The sequence below is a fragment of the Quercus suber genome, unplaced genomic scaffold (assembly GCF_002906115.3).
Source record: "Quercus suber isolate HL8 unplaced genomic scaffold, Cork oak 2.0 scaffold_982, whole genome shotgun sequence".
Taxonomy (NCBI): domain Eukaryota; kingdom Viridiplantae; phylum Streptophyta; class Magnoliopsida; order Fagales; family Fagaceae; genus Quercus; species Quercus suber.
In genome coordinates, this window is record NW_027070397.1 from 81,329 (window position 1) to 97,484 (window position 16,156).

The following is a 16,156-nucleotide window of genomic DNA, read 5'->3' on the forward strand; positions in this document are numbered from 1 at the left end:
TTACTTCGGATAATTATTTCATATGTTTAAAATTTAACATGTATATCCTTGCTCTCATAATATATGGGCCTCATAATTATGTCTCATAACGTCTAAGTCTCATAATTATATAGGGCTCAAATGTTGTGAGAATGATTTTGAATTTGCCGAATGCATGTAATACAAATGACAAGGTTACTGGTTAGGATAGTGTTGAATGAGAGAAATTGAGTGCGATTATGAAATTACCATCATTAGTGGCAATAAAAAAAAAAAAACTGGTAGATCACAATTTATGTCTAACTTAAACTCTCAATTTAGACAGCAAGGGATATATTGCTACAACTCTCTCAAATTGGGGTATTCAATTAAGCAAATTGATAGTTAGGGGGATTATCAATTGGATGAAGCTTTAATATAGAAAATTTTAATTCCCTCCCCCTACCCATCCCCCTCCCCATAAAAATGCTTGCCAATGAATGTTAGATTAAGTGACATATGTGAAAATAAAAATAATGTTGAGGTTGATAGTTCAAGGCCCAAGTGTACAAGTTGGTATCTTGTGTTTATGCTGCATGCAGTGGAACCACATAAAAATCTTTTTCTATAGATTAATACTACAAACATGACAATTTTTACAATAATTTAGTTGGCAAGTTTTATAGGTTCTCATTTGGGCTTATTTGTGACGTCACTTTATAATCTACCATTTTTAACTTGCCACCTCAACAGTAGTAAAATATTTTGCAAAAATTTGGTGACCTTGGTCTTGCTTGTTTTCCACATGTAAATATAACTTCGTCATTAAAAAAACACATTCACACACAAAGTTTGGCACCATGCCATCTTTGTTTGCAAGCGTGATAAAGAATTTGTTGAATTGAGATCGGAAGGGGTTCACCTAATAGGAAGATGCAGTCTAATTGATTGGACGTGAGGGGCCATTGCCCAGCTTTTTTTGTTTTGTTTTTTTTTTTTAATTCAATAATTGAGAGTGATGAGATTTGAATCTTGAATGTCTCCGTTGAAAATATTTGAAGGTTTTAATCGGTTGAACTACAAGACTCTTAATGCCATTAGAGCATTCTTATCAAATGTGCTAAAAATGCTAAATGCTATTTTTTAGCACCTCAAATGATAAAAACTCACCTACATCAAATATGTCAAATCTTAAAAATTTTAGCATTGAGCTACAGTAGAATCTCATTTTTGAAACCCTACTATAGCAAGATGTTAGAATTTTTTAATATATTTTTTTCTTTTTCTCTCTCCCACTCTCTTGTGTGTCGTGCGGCCCGTGTTTCTTCTTCCCAAGCTCTCTCTCTCTCTCTCTCTCTCTCTCTCTCTCTCTCTCTCTCTCTCTCTCTCTCTCTCCCTCTCTCTCTCTCTCTCTCTCTCTCTCTCTCTCTCTCTCAAGCTTTCCTCAGGTATGTCAAACCATACCTCACCTCTCCTTCACCTTCCCTTTCTCTTCCAAATCTTTGTGAGCTATTTATTTCAATTCTTGCTTGTCTGAAAATTTCATTCTCTCCCTTTTTCTCTCTCTGGCCTGTTCTTTCCTAAACAAAATTGGTCTTGATTTGTAGAAATTTGGTAAGTTAATTTGATCCTTTAGGTTTTTTTTTTTTTTTTTTTTTTTTTTTTTTTTTTTTGTGTGCACAAATAAATGGATTTCTATATTGTTTGGAGCTATTTGTGATCTTGGTTTTTCTCAGTTTTGTTAAATTTGTGTACAAACAATATGAAAATTTTATGTTATTGTTTGTGATTGCGGTGGATCTGGCTGGTGGCTAGTGGTGGCGATGGTGGGTGGATGTGGATGTGGATTTTTTTTCTCTGCTATTGTTTGTGGTTGTGGTGGATCTGGTGGTTGTGATATGGGTGGGTGGATATGGTTGCCGGCGGCGTTGGGTTGAGAAAGAGAGACACAGAGGAGAGAAAGACAAAGAGAGGTAGAATAAAAATGGGTAGGATTGTGGTGGCTGATTGGTGTGGGTCTCTGATTGTTGTGGTGGTCGTTGGAATTGTGGTGGCTGATGGCCAACGATGGGTAAGATTGCTAGGTTGAGACAGTGAGACCAAGAGGAGAGAGNGCCAACGATGGGTAAGATTGCTAGGTTGAGACAGTGAGACCAAGAGGGAGAGAGGATGAAAAAAATAAAAACAAAAAAGGAATAAAAAATAATAAAGAAATAATATTTAAAGGAAGTTGTAAAAAAAAATAGAAGTTTTGATGTTGAGTGTATTATAAAGTGAGATATTAAATGTTATAAAGTGGCTTTTTGAAATGCTAAATGGTAAATTTTTTAGAATGCTTGATTTGAACGCTCTTACTCAACCTAAGCACTTAGAAAAAGCTAAAAGTAAGGAAAAACTAGATCCATTAATTCAAAGTAATTGTACTAAATGAAATATAAAAATAACATTTTTTTTCTATGATAAAATAAACCATAATATATATGTATATAATTCAAAATAATAGGAGAAAGAGAATTAAAATCCATATTCCCAATGTCTATGAACTTTTAAGACTCTTGACCCTACTAACCTGTATTAAAAACTCCTCTCTAAGTTAAAGCTCAAAGTTCTCTGTTACTTTGAATGGCTCCACCACTAGGAGGTGTTATATGCCGGGTACCTCAGGGAGGCGGGTCCCACACAGGATTTGCAAGGTAATGTGTCTTATTTTACTGGTTATGTCTCTGGCACCTAGCCAAGGACAGAGGAATCTCAGGCCCACAATTGATATTTCATGGATAGGCCCACAATTGGTACCAGCCACGTTTTATAAGATGATACAATGGATGTTAAAGGGAAGGCAGTACAATGATTGCAGTGAATGGCCCATTTTGCTAAGGACATCTTCTTGGATTTTATCGTCTGACAAAGGCTTCTTCTTGGCCCAAACATTTCAACCAGTTTCTGAAATTGCTCCAACAGAGCCCAATTTAAAAGGTCTCTTTTTGGAAACATGATTTGTTTTTTCATAGACGTATATTGTATGTGTCTATTTTTTTTAATAGGAATATATATATATATATATCTGTGTGTGTGTGTGTGTGATTTAACTCAACTTATTTGGTTGATTAGAACCGCGGATTTTTTTAGTATATCACATTCATGTATTTACTATTTATGCGACGGTAGAAAATTTGTGATGGAATTTTCAAGAGAAGGAAAAGAACTATATCATGTCCTACCGTTAGAAATGACAATTAAAGCCGCCTAACATGACAAATGAGACGAGGATGGGAGTTAAATCATTCCCTGAAACAAGTTTGGGGTGAGAGTGTGTATCATGGGACCCTGCCCAATTTATATGTAAAAGATTCATTTTTAAAAATTTGTTTGTAAGTTTTTTTATATGGTGTGTGTATATATATACATATATTCTTTAGATTTCGAATTTTAAATATATGATGTTTTTCGGTGTTGTGTTATTGAATTTATATTTTTATGTTTAAGATTTAAATTGTTTATAATTTTTATTTGTTATATTGTTATGTTTGATTTTTTTTAAAAAAAATAATGAAGCTTAGGAAAAATATAAATACTTTTTATTTCTTTTATCAATTATCATGAAAGTACTATGTAAGTATAAAATAAAATAAAATAAATACAAAAATTAAACATCTCCAATCTATATATATGTATATATGTAAAACCAAAGCTAAGAGAAAATCTAATTATATTCTGTAAGGGCACGATTTGGATCTTAAGCCCAAAAGGTAAATACAAATAAAATAAAATAAAATAAATACAAAAATTAAATATCTCCAATCTATATATATGTATATATGTAAAACCAAAGCTAAGAAAAAATCTAATTATATTCTGTAAGGGCACGATTTGGATCTTAAGCCCAAAAGGTAAATACAAATAAAATAAAATAAAATAAAATAAATACAAAAATTAAATATCTCCAATCTATATATATGTATTGTAGGGTTGGTATTTGTGGCCCAAGCCCAAGAACAATTAATTTGTAGAGTATGAGTGAAAGAGCTAGGTTAAGTATGAGATTGATAACAATGGATCACAGCTTTCAAACACAAGCCAACATTAATTTTCACGTAGAATTTGATAATCCGAAGAGTTATAATATTTTTTTTTCTGATGAACAAAAATCTTAGGGTTACAATCAAGTTCCCTCCCCCTCCATTGTTAGGAGCTTCCTTCCTTTATATAGTCACTCTTCTCCTCATCTCCATCGTCCACGTGTTCCTCATCCATGAGTTTACTGAAGTACATGTCACGTCAGACATCTTCTTTTAGCTCTGTGTGAGTGGCGTTAGGTTAGGATGCACTGTTCAGGGGTCTTCTCCACATAAATGCGGCCAGAAAAGTTGCTGCAGTGCATTAAATACGGTGGCAGCAGCTTTCCCCTTAGATATTTCTCCATCCTTATCGTTCCATAGCGTACTCAGAGCTTATCTTGATCAGGTGGAGTCCTCGGAAGGTCATTCTGGCCTTTCACACATTCAATTGATCTGTGATATCGCGTCCGAGGATTACAACCTCCTCGGACAGGAGATATCCTTTTCAGATTGTGATAATTCTTCCTTTTGAGGGTCCCACTTCCAGCCGGGCCTTGCCTTTTCCATCTTCTTCTTCTCGGTCACAAAATAGCCTTCCTATGGGCTGGGCCCTTTTTCCCTCACATGTATATATGCAAAACCAAAGCTAAGAAAAAATCTAATTATATTCTGTAAGGGCACGATTTGGATCTTAAGCCCAAAAGGTAAATGGAATAAGGCCCAAAGAGCCCAATATAATGAATTTGTAGAGAGCAAGCTAAAAATTAAACTCCAATGAAGTGGACAACGCTCACAATGGACTAAAGATGGTAAGAAAGTAAGGAAAAACAACGAAGAAACAAGTGTTGTGCAAAGAAATTCTTCCTCGGCCATGTTCGAGGAGGATAGTTCTTGAATATAAGTACTTCACTTAGACTTGATTATAATTACGGTTCCTAGTGCTACAGTGTTTTTTCTTTACAAATCCTCTCCCCCCCTGTAATGGGATTTTTCTCCTTTATATTGCCCCCCTTTGCTCTATCTTAGCCCTCCACGTGTAGATTAAATTAGGGTTGTCCATGGGTCGGGCTGGTTGGGTTTGTGCTCAACTCGCTACCGACCTGACCTGATCGAGTGGAGTTTGCCATCAACCTGCCGCTGATCGAGGAGCTGATCAGATCGGGCAGTTCAAACATCCAATTGGTTTTGGGCGGTTTTGGGTGGGTCTGTTAGAGTCAAGATCTGAGATTCCGGCGAGAAAACAGGGAAAATTAATGAGATTTCGCCAGATCTAGTAGAAATCTCACTTGATTCGATGAGATTTCACTAGATTTAGACGAAATATCACTAGATCTACTTGATAAGTTGTCGAAATATTAAAATTTGAAGTTGGAATCTGGAAATTTGAGGCCGGAATCTGGGAAATCTCGCCTAATTCTGGGAAAATCTCATCGAAATCTAGAATTTTCTGCTGGAATCTGGAAATTTTTTTGTTGGAAATTCTTAGTGCATCGGTTGGATTGGGTTTTTTTGATTTTGGGGGAGGAAAATCGAGACCGACTTGTCAGAGTCAGTTTTGGGAACAAATGGCCCGCCGCTGATCGGTGACTTGATCGAGTCGGCCGGTTTTTGGGTGGGTCTGGTCGTCGAATTGGATGGACAACCCTAGATTAAATGGTTGACTCTTGTTCTTGTCCCATCAGTACCTCCCTGAAACTTTTTAGAGGTAGCTGTAAGACTGAACATCACTATTCAGGTATCACTTCTATATTAATGCGGCCAGAGAATTAGCTACAGAGCATTTAATGCGGTGGTAGCAACTTTTGCTCAGATATTTCTTACCTTTCCCTTGTTTCATTCATTCCTGATGCTTATCCTTAATAGTGGAACTGCCCAGAATGTTTCTCTTAATGGCAGGTGAACCCTTCTGACCTTTGCACCGTCAAAGCTGAGGAGACATTTGTCCTCGGATCACTTTCCTGAACTCTCATAACCAGTCACCTTCCTCCATTTACTAGCCTGCACTTCTATATCAATGTTTATTTGTTCTTGGACTACTAAGTGTTTTCGGATAGGGCCCACGGCCCAACATACATTTCTGGGCCTGTCATCCCTACAGATTCTAAATTGGATTTCAATTACAGGCAAATTTTAAGCCACGTGCCCTATCTTTTTTTTTTTTTTTTTTTTTTTTTTTTTTTTTTGTGACAAGTGAATTATTCAGTACAAAAATTGAACGGTCTAAATTCAATTAGATTCTAAATTGAATTTCGATTGCAGTTCAATTTTGTGCTACGTATCCCATTTATTTATTTATTTATTTTTTAATTTTTGTGGCAAGTGAATTATTTAGTGCAAAAACTAAGGGTGTGCAGCCAATTTGCCAACTTGCTAAAACCGACTCAATCCAACCCAACCCACTGGGTTGGGTCCGTTTTTACAGCTTGGTGGGTGGGTTGGGTTACAATTTTTTTTTTATAGTGGGTCGGGTTGGGTTTGGGTCATAAAATTCTAAGCCTGCCAAACCCGACTCGACCCAACCCACCCATATATTTTAAATATATTATATAATTAATAAATTTTTTTTAAATAACCAGATCTTCCTATCTTATATAAAAGTCAATTAGTTCACACAAACCATAGTAAATTATTATTGTTGTTTAGTCATTAATGTTGTTTGCCTTTAAGGAGTTACATTGATGCTAATCTTTGGGTTTTTTTAATATATTTATATTTATATTTTTTCTACTCAATTCAATAATAATAGTAATAAAAAAAATTGTTCAATCCATGAGTTCAACCAGACCCAACCCGACCCATGTGGGTTGAGTTGGGTTGGATTTGACTTATGTGATGGGTTGACTTGGGTTGAATTTTTTTTAACCTACCATGGTGGGTTGGGTCAAAATCCCCCTTAACCCGACCCAACCCGACCTATGCACACCCCTAGCAAAATCTGAATAGTCTAAATTCAATTAGATTTTAAATATATATGTATGTATGTGTGTATGTATGTATGTATGTAATGAGAAACCATTACATATTTTAAAAATCTATGACTTAAAAAATGTGTAAATTGTAACTCTTTACACTAGGTATAATTTGAACTTATATACATGTGTAATTATGATTGTTTTTAATTGTATCCGTGTATATACACGGGGTTGTACACTAGTTAAAATTGTAACTAATGCTATTTTAGTGAAATAAAAAAATAAATATCAAAACTTTTATCAAAATTCTTAGCAATTTTCTTTTTGAACCAAATCACCTAAAAAAACACTCCTACTTGGAGATTCTTAATAAGTTTTTGGGGGGGAATAAAAGATTCCGCCATAAAATCTAAAGATGTTTTGTTTTCTAAATTGTCAACAATTTTGTTTTAAAGAGTTTACCAATTGTTCTTAAGTTAAACATACTTAAATTATATAAGGGTTAATAATAAACGAACAAAATTTTCCTACAAACTAAGTTGAAAGAATTCCCTCTGGGCTTCAACTCTTTACTTGGTAGTTTATTAGACCATTCACGTGTATTAAATCACACGATTAATATGATCTTTTAGTAGATCAAGTAACTTAAAATACACGTAGAAGCTCTTTTGATTTGCCATGTAGTAAGTTGAAGAAACTTTCTTTTCAAATTGCTTTGGAGTGTATATAAAGCACCACCATGAATAAAAAAACAATTCAACCATTTTATTTCCTATTACCTTCTTAACAGGATCTGATTCCTTTTGGAAAATATGAAGATATTTATGCTTTGCAAATATTTGCCCTGCATCCTGATAATACAAGTTGCAGTGAAGCAAGAAATAAGCATGTTCCTTATGCAATGGCATACTTTCCAACTTGCATAGTATTCCAAGTCATTTTCGTGGGCTTAACATTTCAATTTCTTCTGTTCCCATCAATATGCTTGTGTGATGGGAGGCATTTAAGCTGTAGTAACCAATTAGCTACATTTTTAGAACCCAAAAATCTTGTAGTTTAGTGTCGTACTTAGATTCTTCTAATTTTTAAAAGAATTCGGGTTCAAATGTCCCCTTCCATTTGTTATTAACAAAAAGTTACACATGCCTAGTTGTGAGAATGAAAAATGAGTATGCCAGAAAATGAACTAAACAACATGAAATATTGTAATAGTAATTTTATCAAGTCATACGAAATAGATATCTTTTGTACATAGAAAGTGATATCTTTTGTACATAGAAAGTGATATTCAAGGTGAATTTGAGAAGATATATTTAATTATCTTAACAATTTATATAACATAATCAAAATATTTCACTAGTCTATTGTTTTGGTGAATCTATTCATTGTATCCTTATATAATACGGTTAATAATAAATTACTATAGTCTCTTTCTTTCTTTTTTTTTTTTTTAATGAGGTAAATTACTATAATCTCTTGGATACAAAGATTTGTGAAAAAGAATGATAAGGGGAAAAGTAAATATTCTTATAAACTCAATGGTTTCACAACAAAATCCTTCAGAATAATTCCTATAGAATGATACTCACTGTTCACAACTGGTAAGTGGTAACCCTTAAAATTGATTCCCCCTTTACAATTGTTCCTAATAAATGTCATAGAAGATGTGTATGGCTGCTAAAAGTTATATTCCATTACATGGCTTATCTTGTAACTCAACCATGCTTCACAGAAGCAGTCTGGGGAAGCCAAATGCTCCAAAGACTTGCAATGCAGCTTAAATATTTTAACCAATTACCTAGAGTAAATGAAAAAATAGAGAAGGATTGTTGTGGTATTGGCTCAGATTTTGGACTTTTCAAGTCTGTAGAAGTAAAAAATGACCAGTCTTCTTGTGTCAATTGGAGAGGGAGAAGAGCAGCGGTTTTGATATGCCTCTTTGAAGGTCAAGATGGTGAATTACGAGTTATTCTTACAAAGAGATCCATGATATTGTCATCTCACCCAGGTAAATTGAAATCAAAATTTTTTTTTTTGGGTATTAGTTTTTATTTATTTTATAGATATATAGAATTTCATTCTATGGCGTCTGCTCTATAATGATTTCCCTTTATCATTAACCCAAGAACCCATTGATTTATGGTGCAAGCAGTGTTTGAATTCTAAATCTTTTTATTTGATGACAAGAGATTTTATCAGTTAGCTAGCTGGAACCTAGCAAATTAATTTACATACAAACTTTAGTGCATGGAGCATGTTGAGAGTTTGATGGTGTGACTGTGTGAGAATCATGACTCATAGTCCCCTATTTTTTAGAAATGATAGAATGGACTCTTTCAATTTGAAACAAATCCTTTAATTTGATGAGATTTAATAATTAGATAGTAGGGTAAATTACAAATTATACCCCTAAAGTTTAGGAGTATTTGAATTTTACACTCCGAAGTTTTAGAAATTGGATTTTACCCCCTGAATTTTGGAGGTGTTCAAATTTTACACCTTAACATTTCAGAATTTGGAATTTACCCCGTAAATTTTAGGGGTGTTTGGATTTTATATCATAAAGTTTCAGAATTCAGGAATGTAAAATTCAAGCACCTCCAAACTTTAGGGAGGTAGAATCCAAATTCTAAAACGTCAAGATGAAAATTCAAATACACCTAAACTTCAAAGGGTAAAATCCAAATTTTGAAATTTTAGGATGTAAAATCCAAATACTCCTAAACTTTAGGATGTAATTAGCAATTTACCCTTACGTAGTATTACAAATCTAAAAGTGTGTTTAGTACCACTTAATTTAAAATTTTAAATGATGTGACACTCTATACATTTTCAAATTAACCATGAAGTAGAATTTCTCAATTTCTGAGAATACTTGAGCCTTTATTTGATTAGAGAAATTATTGTGTACGATAATAGATAGGTCTTTTCATGAGAATAGATAGTATTAACTTCAAATCTCGTTAAGTAACAATGATGACTAACAAGATCTGCCCCCCTTCCCTTGTCTCCTCCAAAAGAAGGAAATTTTTTTTGATGTGGTAGAATTAGCATTTTCTGAATACACCATGTGTTAGATAATTTTATAATTCTTTAACAGATTGTATTCTTTAAGTCTATCGTTTTATGCAAAAATGTGGAGGAAAACAAGATTGATGGTTAATTTATGTTCCCATTTGGCAAACAGGCGATGTAGCATTACCAGGTGGGAAAGTGGAGGAAGGAGATGCAGATGACTCTGCTACTGCCTTAAGAGAAGCCAAGGAAGAGATTGGCTTGGAACCTAATCTAGTTCAAGTTGTTGCCACTTTAGATACTTTTATTACCCAGGTTCTGTGATTATCACTCTTTCCCATTTGGTATTTTATTTTACATTTCTCTTGTTCACTTGTACTTCCTACTTGATCTTGGGTCATTAACTTTTAGGGTTTGACTTATGTCCAATGCTTTGGAGCACTAGATAGGACCCAGTGACAATATGTGTTAAGATTGTGTCTCAAACAATTATCTAGTATACTGGACATAAGCTTTATTCTAACTTTTGTGTGAAGAGCATTGTATACCACAAGTAACAGTGTCAAATAGGTCATACAAGCCTTATACAGGAATAAAGGCAACAATAAATTAGACACACATACACACACACTCTCTCTCTCTTTCTCACTCATTGAAGAGTATACATAGCAAAATAACCCTAGGGTTATAGTAGTATAGGTAGGAATGTAGGATTCTTTTTAATAGTTAAAAAAGGTAGGATCTTGAGGCTAGTTACTTTCTATTCAATGAGATAAACTTTCCAAATGTATGATTTGATAGTCCCAGGTGTTAATGGTGACTCAAACCTAAGCGCTAATGGCAAGGAGAACAAAGATCAACCACATGACCTCCACCCAGGATTGTTTACTTGGATTCCTAGTACAATCTAGACGAGGACATTCGATGGATTTGGACCTTGATAGAATGATATGATGGGCTTGGGCTTGGGCTTGGGCTTGTATCCATATCTTTAAAACTATTCACTACATTAGAAATTTACTCCAACTAATTGCATGTAGATTCTCCACATGAAGCCAGAATGTTCCTCACACGTGTTCACATTCTTATACAAAGGAATTATAAATTTATAATTCTTTTAGAGTTATTAGGGTAATTTTATTGTGGAATTTTTTCAATTCTATTTTTCTATAAAATGTGTGAATATAATTTTGGTGTGCGCATACACACACATATATATAGACATTCATTAGTACAATACAATATTATTTTGTTTTTATTTATATATTATATTGATGATATGATTTTTTTTTAGAATACTAAATATTTTTAACACACATGCACAAGGAGAAGGGAGAAAGTTTTAAAGAAACTTACAGTGGTGTATATACAAAAGGGTTTAACTCTTAGATACACAGCACACTGATGAAAAAATTTAATACACTAATTACACAATAAATAAATAGATTTTAAAAATTCTAAATATTACATCAACCACCAAAATATCCAATTCCCACTAAAGCTTTTCTTTATGCATGAACGTGACCTCACCATGGGGGACTGTAGGTATGTGTGCTATCTATCTTAATGATGAGTACTTCATTGCCCTGATCACAAGCTATAAATGTTGACTTTTATTTTACAAAATGTTGTATTCCTATGTTTTGTAGGAAGATAATCATAGATGTGAAGAAAGGGAGTGGATGGGTGAGAAATACAATCTTCATCTTTTTGAGTTCAAATCAGAGCAAGGGGTTTTTCTCATATGGGGTTTAACAGCAAGCATTCTTATTCATGCCGCATCTGTAATCTACCAGCGGTCTCCATTTTTCAAAGGGCACCTCCCTGACTTTCAACAGTTGCAAAGATCACTGCATCATATTCTAGCATAACATGTACATATATGTGTTGTAGTATAATATGCATGTCACTTAAAAAGTGACACTGGAAATGCAGAAAGCGAGAAGGTATTTCATACATAGTGTTAGATATATTATGACTCAAATTATGAATTGTAGGCTTATGTACATGTAGAACAAACATATTAACCTTAGGTTAGCTTATGGTTAGCCTAGGGTTAGACAAATATACTCTAAAATATAAACCTTACATTGAGTTCATTGTGATACAAGTACTTAATATAATATGTAGTTGTAGATGAATTTATCACTGTGGACATAGGTCATTAGGTAGAATTACATAAATCTTTGTGTGTGGTTGAATCACGTAAACTTTTGTGTGTGCTTTTCTCTTTCATACTTATTCGCTCATCATCCAATCATCACACACAATCATACAACAACTTTCACAAATAAAATATTTTCAAATTCCAGTTCATAGCTTGTAGATCCAAATTAAATATGAGGTCATTAAATATGAAGTCTACACACTGTAAAAAGAATGATGCATATGTCTACGGATGAGTTAATTTATTTCTCAAGTTAAACCCTAATCACTCTCATAAGAAAATAATAATATATAGTTCATTGTAACAATTCTTCCACATAATTATAATGTATTTGCAAGGAAATTTGTAAAAGTAAAATGATTTTATGAGAAATAAATCAATTAACCATCGTTTGGTCCCTTCAAAATTTGACCAAATTGTTTAGAAAGATAATTTTTTATTTTATTTTATAGAATATTAAGTATTTTTTAACACACACACAGAAAGAGGGGAGAAAGTTTTTTTAAAGAAACTTACAGTGGTGTATATCAAAAGGGCCTATCTAATTAAGGATTGAAATTGCCTTATCTTGTATGGAAGAACATTCGACTAAAAATTGATTGTTAATAAAGTTAGTCAAAAGTGTGAGCCAAATGGATGATAAGCAAATGTACAAATTTCCATTCCACATGTTCCGTACTAGTATACTACCTTGTGGCCTTGACCAGTTGGGGAAACTGGAAACCCATAAACCAAAAGCAACTTCATTTATAAAGACAACTAGTCGCAAACCCGTGCAATGCATGGGAAAATTTTGCATAAATGTATAATGTATTATGAAACAAATGATATATTAATTAAGAAGTTTTAATAAATAAGCTTCTATGATTTGGCCTATGGATCACATCAAATTCAGCTCAATTACAAACACATGACATGAGAAAAAGTAAAATCTATTAGGTTATACTAAGTTTAATTCATATTTCTTAATCTCATACAATGCACATGAAAATTTTACATAAATGTATAATATATCATTACAAAATTCAGAGCTGAAATTATCAAAACAAAATGAAAAATATATGACTACACAACAAAAACATAAAAAAGAAAGATGGAATTATCCTTGGAAGACTAATACATTGCTATAGTTGACAGGTTCAGTTATTGCAAAAAATGAACCCAAAAATTCAAATGTTAAAACTTCCAAAAACCTAAAAATATTAAAGAAATTAAATATACAAAGCTTAGAAATTATTGAAACAAAATAAAAAAATTATTGAAACAAAACAAAAAAATATATGATTGTAACTACTCTACTTTACATAGAAATATAGAGAAATACGTGTTACCTCAAAAGAATAAAAAAAGAAAAAGTGGAAAATCAAAGAACCCGATGTCAAAACTTCCAAAAGTCCAAATAATAATAATAATAATAATAATAATAATAAGATGATTCAGAGCTAGAAATTATTGAAAAAAAAAATGACTACACAATAGAGAAATGTAAGAGATAAGAGACTAGTTTAAGATGTTACAAAAATGAACCCAATAATTTAGAAGTTAAACTTTCAAAAGGCCATAAAAATTAGCAAATCAGAGAGATTCAAAGCCTAAAAATTATCGAAATAAATATATATATATATATATATATATATATATATATATATATATATATATATATATATATATATATATATATATATATATATATATATATATATATATATATATATATATAAGACTACACTACAAATAAATATAAGAGAGATAGATAAGGTACACTCGAGAGAATAATCCATGACTATAGCTATTAAAATCAAAAGATTTAGAGTCCAGAGAAATATAAGTGAAACATTAGTTAACCTCAAAAGAATAATCCATAGCAATGTTCGTGAAGATAGCCATAGCAAATAGTGGAGTCGTATCAATCGCATTTAATTTCAAGCATTAATTAATTCGAACCAAAAAAAAAAAATCTCAATCATATATCAATGCATGCAATTGCTCAAAGGGTATACAAAATACAGTATTTGATTATACGGGCAACATAAGGAGAATTCCTATCAATTTATGCATCATCTTCCAATGTAACTCTACTTTTCCTACAATATGCACCCGTTATTTTAACAATAATTTGAAGTTTGAAAAACACAATATGAAAAATATTCTCTTTGTTTAGAATATAAAGGTACAAAATTGTGCTACAAAAACTAACCTTTTTGAAAACCAAAAAAGAAAAAAAAAATTTGAATTGTTGGTATACCAAAGACAAAGGAAAAGAAGGAATGAGTTGAGTAGAAGATTGTTCCTATTTCCATCTTAAGCTGTTTATTGATGGTGCAATCACTTAAAGAGGCTAGGACAATATCAGCAAACATAATTAAGATAATCACGGTTGAAAGATAAATTTTCTAACCATCCTCTCCCTAAATGGAGGAGTTTGAGATAATATAATGCCAAAAAAATGCACTAAATTAACAACGGCATGATGATTCAAGACTCTTATTGCACAATATTGAAAAAATGTGAGAAAAGAATAGTATAGAGATATTGACCACAATCTTCATTAATAAATTTTCCAGCTCTTTCAATTAAAAAGATACCTTAGTTTGAGGTTGGTACACTAAACATCAAATACCAAAAGCTTTAACGAAATTGGATGGAAGAGATTAAGAGAGATCTTGATACTGCAGGGAAGAGAGGCTTTGATGAGAAGGAAGTGAACGGAATAAGCTGGTTATATTGTTCTAGGTTTAGGGTTTTATTTTTCAGTAGTGGTGTGTTCTAACTATAATAACTAAGGATAATATCTTATTGAGAAATGATATGTCTACAACATTTTTACAACATTTTTATAACAAATTCTAAGTGGCAAGTTGTGCCCTAGTTAATAATTAATTTAAAGAAAATTTTTATGAAAAATAAAAAAAAAAAGTATTTAATCTATTTATAATATCATATAAATAGATTAAATAGTAGCATATACTTTATTTTATTTAAATAATTATATTATATTATATTATTTATTTTATTATTTCACACTCTCTAAAAATAACTCTCGCCTCCGCTCCCGCTCCTCTCTCCTCCCAAACCTCTCTCTTAGCCGCCGTTGCTGCTCTTTGCCGCCGCCGCCGCTGCTACTTCTTCTACCCAACACAAACGCTGTCGTTGGTCTAGCCTCATTGCTAGAAACTGTGACGTTTTGAACTCTGTTCTGTTTGTCTTTGTTCGGTTTGAGAAGCAGCCTCAAGCATTGATAAGAAGGAATCTCCCATTTGCTTCCTTTCTTACTTCTTTACATTTGTTACTTTCCGATTCCAAACTATACTGCCATGTTATATAACTTAAATTCCTACTTTAGAATTCGAAAACCTCATAAGTTCATTGATTTCTTACATTTTCATACATGTGTTTGTGGCAACAGGAGGAAATAGGTAAGTATTTTTTTTTCTCTAACTATCTAGTTAGTTGGCTCAGTTTGGAAACTATTTAATTTAGTAACATCTCGAGCGTCAGAGACTCGAATTCCGCGTCATACCTCGACCCTCTAAGGCTCGGTTTTCATGGTTTGACGTGGCCTGATGCCAGGTGGCATCCGCACAGATCTCGAGTTTCTGAGACTCGAGATCTACATGGCAGCCACGTGGCATCCACATAGATCTCGAGTCTCAGAAACTCGAGATCTGTGTGGATGCCACCTGGCTGCCATGTAGATCTCGAGTCTCAGAAACTCGAGATCTGTGTACACCCTGTTACGTCCAGTCCCATCCGGTCATGTCATTGACAGGCAGCCCTCAGCCCTTTTTATATGCACACTAGCTGGCCTGGAGACTACTTCACAGTTTTGCTTTATTCTCTGGCATGAACAGTTCACATTTTTGCTTTATTCTCTGCCAAGACATCTTAAGCCCGTGACTTCTTTATGTCACTTGGCTGAAGCTCCAACAAGAATTGCTTCTCTCTCAACTCATCCTCTCTTACTCTGCATTACTCCTCTCTCAACTCTCATACTCATCCTACAGAGCAGAACAATACTTCCCTCTTAACTCTCATACAAACTGATC

At 33.1% G+C, this 16,156-nt stretch overlaps 1 protein-coding gene across 1 annotated transcript; it reads left to right on the forward strand.

Annotated features, from left to right (window-relative positions):
- Nucleotides 1–8,622: 8,622 nt before the first annotated feature.
- LOC111984894 (nudix hydrolase 15, mitochondrial) lies at nt 8,623–12,084 on the forward strand. Its single transcript, XM_065768657.1, has 3 exons — nt 8,623–8,936; nt 10,116–10,258; nt 11,593–12,084. Exons 1-3 carry the CDS (start codon nt 8,627–8,629, stop codon nt 11,812–11,814), a joined length of 675 nt encoding a protein of 224 aa, XP_065624729.1. The 5' UTR covers nt 8,623–8,626; the 3' UTR covers nt 11,815–12,084.
- The last annotated feature ends 4,072 nt before the right edge of the window (nt 12,085–16,156 follow it).